Consider the following 7,912-nt stretch of genomic DNA (forward strand, 5'->3'; position numbering starts at 1 on the left):
AAAATAATTTGTGCAACTTTTCTTGATACGAGACTTATCAGATGACAAGCATGATATGACTTTAAAGAAACATAAAAAACAACAACAACAACAAAAACAACAATGGGGTTGGATGATAACTCGCAAGTACGGTACTAATGAATTTAACGCTAAACAATACAATCTCTCTTTACTTCATCTATCGAGACATAAAATGGAATTGACAAATTCATATAATCCACAAAATAATGCAAAGTTTTTGGTGTTGTCTTGACCTTACTCATGAAAAATGCTGGGCATATTGTTTTGATTGGAAAGAACATTGATGATAATAAACTATAACTAAATCGTATTCTTTTTGAATCTTTATTTTGATTTTGTTGTCAGTGAAGACGTAGTGGACAAGATTTACGACATGAAAAGATGCAACATAAGAATGCTGCACAGCCACACATAATGTGACTTCCACTTGATTGTCGGTTTCCCAATCTTCAAATGCAGAGAATGCATACTATATATTGGGTATTTAAGTGATGCAAACGAACCGGATTTGATCCACACTCCGCCAGAACTCACAGCCTCTTCCGGATGATAACATACCAACTTTCCATGCGACGGAAGGCGACCTCTACCCAGATATGGTACACTTTTCTTCCTTTCCATCCATACAACATTACCTTTAGAAATCCTGCAAAGGTATTGTGCCTAAAGTACGCAGGACATATTCACAAAATGGTTGACGCAATTATATATAAGAAAACAGTCTCCTAGAAACGAAAAATGCCGGACATTTTCGCGTCACTGATATTTCCGGTTGTCATACTGCTTTGGCAGAAATTCGCTGGCATCTCAACGGACGCCTTATGGTGTAGTTCGACGCCGCACCTCTTCAGATTTCAAGGCAGCTATTGTTCGAGACCATGTGACGGCAAGACTGGTGAGTAATGCCAGAAATTTTGAATTGTCTCAAGTATTACAGTTCACATCGAACGTGGATATATCCTCTATACGCTCCACAATAAGGCACAGCATACGTTTCTGCCAGGAACGATTTCTCCCACTATATGTATGATTTAATTAGGCGGAAGAAAATAGAGATGAAAATAGATGGAGCCAGGAGGAGAGAGAAAACACTATTTTCAAATGATCAGTTTCACAGATTTCCGAAGCTTGCATTTTTTTTCAATAGAAATATTGCACCATCAAACAACTGTATTTGCAAAATTCTTTTTTCTAGAGGTCTGTTTTTCTGTCTCATATTCTTTGATGTATTTGCAATCGAAGCTTATTGGTCAAGCTTCCTTACAATTTTCCTTTAACGTTGTCTGTGCCAGGGTCTTCAGTCAGTGTATTTCCATGCTTCAGGGTTCTATGCCAACAGGCAATGAAGGCGTATACAAAATAATAATTTGAATTTTTCTCACGTTTGACTACCCGTACAGTGTACTAAAAGAGACATCTGTTAAGCTGTTAATACGTAATTACAAGTTTGCCTCCGCTACTTTTACCGTATAAGCTGTTATTTTCGCGAGGATTTATTTTTTCCGCAAATTTCGCGAATTCAACAACATGCTAAAATGTCGCCATACGCTAGGGTAACAATGCTTTTACCCTGTAAATTCTTTTGAATTTGACCAAAGTTTGTCAAACAGATGGTCTTATTTAACAACCTTATAACTCAATTGTTAAACAATTTATCAAGCGTGTGGTCTCATTTAACGAATTTGTGTGACGAATTATAATTTGTAATATTATTAAAGGGTGTGTACAGTTCTGGTCGAGGTGAAGATTTAGCTTTTAACGTTTTGTGAGATAGTCAGAAACCACTCTATGAGATGTCAAAGAGCATGCGGTTCTAAGGGGTATCAAAAGTTTATTCGATGAAAATCGGTTTTGAAATGGCAGAGATATCCAAAAAGAAGGTGAAACAAAGAGATACTAATAAAGTTGGGGCATGTCGCCTTTTATTACTAGCACTTTTTTGATATCTCAGCCATTTGAAAACCAATTTTCATCAAACAAACGTTGAATCCTTCTTAAAATTGCATGCTCTTTCATATTTCATAAGAGGCTTTTCATTACCTCACTTAGGAATGTTAAAAACATGAATCCCTACCTCAACCAGTACTGTACAGTCCCTTTAAACTTCCGTGACAAATTTAGTCTTGTAATGACAAATTAAAATTTGTCGTGAAAAGATTCTTATTTGACAAATTTGATTTGTCGTTTGCCATTCAAGGGGATTGCTTTGTAGTGCAACGAAATTTATATTTTTCAAGCGCGAAATTTGGTTTGTCATGAACAAAAATGTGGTTTGTCATGCAAAAAATTAATGTGCACTACAAATAACTTCTCATGTCTGCAATACAATTTACCAGCAGTCATTTGTCGAGTGTGATTACACATTTGTCAAGCATAAACAATTAGGTACAGCGAGGTTGAATACAAGATAGCTAGGGGTCAACTCGCGAAAACTACATCTCGCAAAACTCTCTCTGTGACCTCCTAATTCGCAAATATATGTGTACGCGAAAATAGGAGCTTATACAGCGTTCTTCCTTCAACAAGACCTTCAAGTTATAAAATACACTCCTCATCAAAATATCAGCATTGACAGCTCGACATGTATTAGACTCGTCGCCTTATTGTTACTGTTAATGTTTAATTCGACTTTTTGTATTTCTGTATTTTTGTTTTATTATCAGTGTATATTCATCGTGTGTTTGCTTGCTTATTTGTTTGTTCGTTTTTGCTGTGAGCTTTTTCGCAAGGTAACAACATCATGTCGCTTTTCCCCCGATGTCACTCTGCCTATTCCCTCTTTCAGTGCGACTTGCTGGAGGAGCGAGCGATAATGAAGGCCGCGTTGAGATATTCTGTGACGGCCAGTGGGGAACAGTGTGTGATGGGTACTGGGATATGAAAGAGGCAAATGTCGTGTGCCGACAGCTGGGCTACACCTCGGCTCTATCGGTGTTTCACAACGCCCACTTTGGTCAGGGTTCCGGCCCTATCTGGCTTGATACCTGGACTTATTGCCGGACTGGACGCGAGAAATCCCTACTGGAGTGCTACCGGTGGCCATGGGGCTGCTACCCGTCTCGCTGGACATCTTCATGCGGCCATAGCAACGATGTTGGGGTGCGATGTGCAGGGAAACGTAAGTTAAATGTGATTTCAAAACTTTGTAAACTTTTTTTTTTGTTACTCTGAATGAGTGAATATAATTTGTTTTTGATTCCATCTTGATTAATTCCATGATGCGATTTCCTGCAAATAGAGAATTACGTGACACATTCCATCAATTCCAAAGTACCTTAAGAGAGCATACAGTCATTATCATAAATTATAATGATTATATCATAATAACATTACAGGACAAGATTTTTTAAACGTTTATTGTAAACGTTAAGAAAACCTTCTACAAAAGGAAAGAATATAATGCATACAGTGTCCCAATTAAAAAAAAAAAATCCAGTTTGTCGATTCCGACTACTTGCGTACGTTGTTTTTCCAGCGGTGGATTCACCTGGCTTTTTATAGTTATAGAGTATTTAAGGACAGGACATTGAGGAATAACAAAGACAACGGTAGTGTGTTAATCCTTCTTATCACACAACGCCTAAAGCGATAATCACTGTCAGCATGTGTATCACCACTGATTTTCGTGTTCACTGTAATGTATAGGACCTACATTAATATAAATGTATATCTTTAAAATGTATTCCTGCCTGCCTGCCAAAAATGCATTCAGCGTGCAATGAAATATACAGAACTTTGCCATTTTGATGACTAGTATCAGTGCTGTTTCAACGTCATTACTTTGTCCTATCATCAATCTGTCTACTATATATTCGGCAAAAAGAAAAAAAATAGCATATACTTTTCATGTTCATATTTCTCATATAGAATATTTGGCTCAATTTCAATGAGTTATAAAGCATGTGCTTTTTAGTGGATCACTATTTTCCATAATCGAATTTATTTTCCGCATGCCCACGAAGTATGTATGGATTGTTCCTCCTAATTATTGTTGTTGTTATATAAATTATCTTGTGTGAATCTTCTGCAAATGTTTGAACAATATAATTTCATGACATGTATACTTTGTACTATGTTTTGATTTTCGTTGATTGGAAATAAACTATGACTAAATTGATTGAAATTGATTGATTGATATTAAAGGTACAGAGGTGGCCAATGGTACTGGGCTTTTCTGTTTTTGTTTTTGTTCTCGTGTCCTTACCCTCAGGACGTAATCAGGTCTTCAGTAAATTCATGAGAAAAACAAGGAATTTTATCAAAATTTGGTCGTAACAAAATAATACAATACAGTATTTAATTTCCCATTTTGCTCTTTTTCATTCCGAGTTTGTACTGTGTTTACTTTAAGTGAACTGTGATTTGTTGCACAGGAAACCAACGTGCCGTGGATGCCTACTACGAGAGAGCGACCTTCAACCACGGTTTCACTTACGGCGTTGACAGGTTTACATACTATGACATGACGAGCGAGTTGACCTTTACCCCCACTTCCGTCAACGATGGCGACATTCTCCAGTGCCACGTGTACGGGCTTCTGCGATCAGCAACGCTTCAACTTGAAGGTGAGTGAGATATTTGTAGGCATCTTTTGAAAATCTTAAAGGGGAAAGCTAGTAACTGATCAGTGGGAATCAGTAGATATGCTGGGGGATGATTGTTCCAATCCTTGTGGGATTCATTTAAGAGTACATTATGTATCTATTGTTGTGTGAAAATTATTTGCTTCAGAACGGTCTCATATTCAAGTAATGTGCAGTTTAATGCCCCGTCACTGTACAGGCATGCTAACCTGGAAACATTAAACTGCACATTACTTGAATAATGAGACCATTCTGAAGCAAATGCAGCATTCCCACTGATTCCCACTGATCAGTTACTAGCCATCCCCTTTAAAAGGAAAATGAAGTCAACATTGAAATTGAATTCATGCAAAGGGTGATGGACCGAAATAAGTTGTACACGTATTATCAAAGTGCGAGGAAGAAAACAAGATTATCATTAATCATGTTTTTAGTAAATCGTGGCTCTTGTTGCTTTTTCGGAAAAGCTAATTATCACGTGTTTGTGCCTAAACTAGACTTAATTCAGCTTTGTATAGCTTCATGTTTATCCCAATATCGGAATTAGCAAAAAAAAAAGAGAGAGAGAGAGAAAACAACAACAACCGTGCTTCCTGGAATTGAAGAGTTTGTTTGCAAAAACCGATAAGTCCATATTTGCCAAATGGAGATATTTGCGATTAAATGTCAAGAAAAATAAAGAGAATGATAAGAAAAATTTTGCTTCTTTTGACCATAACTTCAAAAATATACCTTTATATGTAGTGACCAATATATCATTTAAAAGGTATTATTTTGTACTTTATGACAGAGATCGTACTTCAAAATCTTCAAAAATGGACTTATCGGTTTTTGCAAACAAACCCTTCAATTGTATAATGATGTGGCTGAAAGCAAAGGACCACATCACAATTGCCTGTGCCTCGTTCAAGTCTCCTGTTCACAGAGTTATACCCTGGGCAAGATACGTCGTCTCCATTGCCTAGGCCTCCGGGGTGAGGGCCGGGATGATAACTTACACCAATACAGGATCTTTCATCTCGATTTATTTAACTTGAATTAACACCACTTACCACATTAAAAGTGAAGGGAACTTGTTCATTTTTTTCTCGATTTACACTTGGTGGAGAGCGCTGTTTTAACAATAGTCAACTTTGATAAATGATGAAAAAAGGAACAAAAATTATGCCAGTCAAGTTCGTATGTTGGCTGCAGCGGACAACAATAGAATATCAGTGAACTTTTTCAAGAAAAAAAGTCTTAGAGCGACGAAATAAAATCAAGCTGACACCAAAGCTGCACCTTGTTAGGTATGGTAGAAATTTAAATATGTCTGCATTTGGACAAGAATCAAAGTCACTTTAAGAGGTCGAACTTTGCCAACCATGACATTGTAATAAATAACACACTTTTTTTGGCAAAAGCGCAGGATCCGTGATGTCGAAATGAAAGTGCATGAACATGAAATGAAGTTTATATGGCAATAAACTACAGGCCTATTGTATCTTGCTCTTGTTTTCTTTCCCTTTCATTTCTTTTCAACATTTTGATAAATCACATACCTCTTTGTCTCTGCCTGTCTGTCTGTCTCTGTCTCTGTCTCTGTCTCTCTCTCTTGGACGAGAGAAAGCACAGAAAATCTTGCTCGATGTTGTGGATAAAAGTATTAATTGTTTTCGAAAATACAATAATCATTATTACCTTCTTTAACTACCTTTATGTTGCAAAACAAATTTAGAGATTAAAAGACAAAATATGACCGTGTATTACAAAACCAAGAAAAAGTCGCACCCCGTCATTCATGTGAAGACTCAAAAAGGATTTGTTCTTCCTCTACATCATTTCAAAGTTTGGGATCATAAGATGAATGGCAAAGTGTGTTTTCATCATTTTTTACAATTCCTTTTATTTTCGGAGAGTAGTGTGATCAAGCATGCTTTACAGGCCCCTTGTCATTTTTCGAAAATCCTTTGCAAACTCTTCACTTCCAACTTCAATAACTTTTGAATGGATAATGCCACTGCTTTGAAAGTTGACCTTGTTTAGATGATAGACAGAACATGTCGGTGGAGCATGTTCAACTTCAGCCTAATCTGACAATCCCTTCATTGCTTTTGCTCTGGAGGTTTACATCCTTCGGAAGGAAAACCGTATTAGTTATGCTCTTCTGTAAACACGACTGCATCCTTTTCCTACTATCATTTTCCCTCCTGTTCTTCTAACGGCTCTTAGTTGGTCAACCTACTCCTAAACCGACTCAGGCTCCACTTCCAAACATCCTATCCATCGAGACTGTGGAGCTGAGAGGAAAAGATGACGTGATAAATCTCGTCATCTCTTGTCACGTGAACTACACCGATCAGCCGTTCCCGTACCTTCACACCTATACCATCGGGACTGGGAATACCACGCTCTCCTCATCAAGCTCCGGCTCAGCCATCCTCTCGCCACGCCCTAACAACTGCATCAACGTAACGTGCTCCGCGACGAACGGAGTTGGTTCAACCTCGGCCTCACTCTGGCACTGCCCAAGAGCGGCCGTGATAAGGCAAAGGAACGTAACTCAAAATTTGGGCATTTTGAGTTATGAGCATATGGCTCCTAAATAAAATGCGCTCTTTTTAATGGTGAATGTCTCAGTTATCAAATGTTTACCATTTCAGAGATAAAAAGCGTATCTCACACACTTCTTTCACAACTTTGCCGTTTCCAGCTAGGCAAAACAACGTAACCTGAGATACGTATAGTAATGACAAAGAAAGCATTTTCGCTGTTACGGCAAATGAACGTATCTTTACATACACTGTTTTTTCATGGTGGTTTCTCAAGAAAAAAGAAAGAAATTGCGACGCCAAAAGAACATATGTCATCATACAGCGCTTTGCTGTATAAAATCAGGGCCATGCGCGCTACAGTCAGCACGGCAAAACAACGTATCAACATCGTGGCCATCACAACACACGCCACGCTGCATAACTCTATGTGTAATACCTACGGCTACGTGCTGCAGATCCATTTCAGCCGCAGCAGTGAATGTAGTGCCGCCGCTGCTGCCGCGCCGGTTGCGACAACAGCTGCAGCAGCAGTGCAGTAGGCAGCAGCTGGTGCAGCAGAGTACTGGTTGACTGGCAGGCAAGCTTTGCTGCAGTGTGAACCATGAAGTCATGCCCATTGTTCTGTTTTGCAGCCATGGAATGGACATTCTCCTGACCAGTTAATGCCACCACAAAGAAAATCAGCCGTAACACCGGTAAGTTTTATTTATTTTTTTGTCAGGTCTAAGTTTGACCTAGCCCGACCAGACGCCGTGCGAAGTACGGCGATTGGGC

General features: G+C 38.5%; 1 protein-coding gene across 1 annotated transcript; it reads left to right on the forward strand.

The window, feature by feature from the left end:
* The first annotated feature begins 410 nt into the window (after positions 1-410).
* Positions 411-7,708, forward strand: LOC139717235 (uncharacterized). Its single transcript, XM_071628733.1, has 5 exons — positions 411-916; positions 2,807-3,139; positions 4,395-4,586; positions 6,816-7,131; positions 7,594-7,708. The coding sequence occupies exons 1-5, from the start codon at positions 760-762 to the stop codon at positions 7,706-7,708; spliced, it is 1,113 nt and encodes a 370-aa protein (XP_071484834.1). The 5' UTR covers positions 411-759.
* Positions 7,709-7,912: the final 204 nt, after the last annotated feature.

This window comes from Diadema antillarum, unplaced genomic scaffold, assembly GCF_040938485.1.
Source record: "Diadema antillarum isolate AM-2024a unplaced genomic scaffold, OU_Dant_1.0 scf00000073, whole genome shotgun sequence".
NCBI lineage: Eukaryota > Metazoa > Echinodermata > Echinoidea > Diadematoida > Diadematidae > Diadema > Diadema antillarum.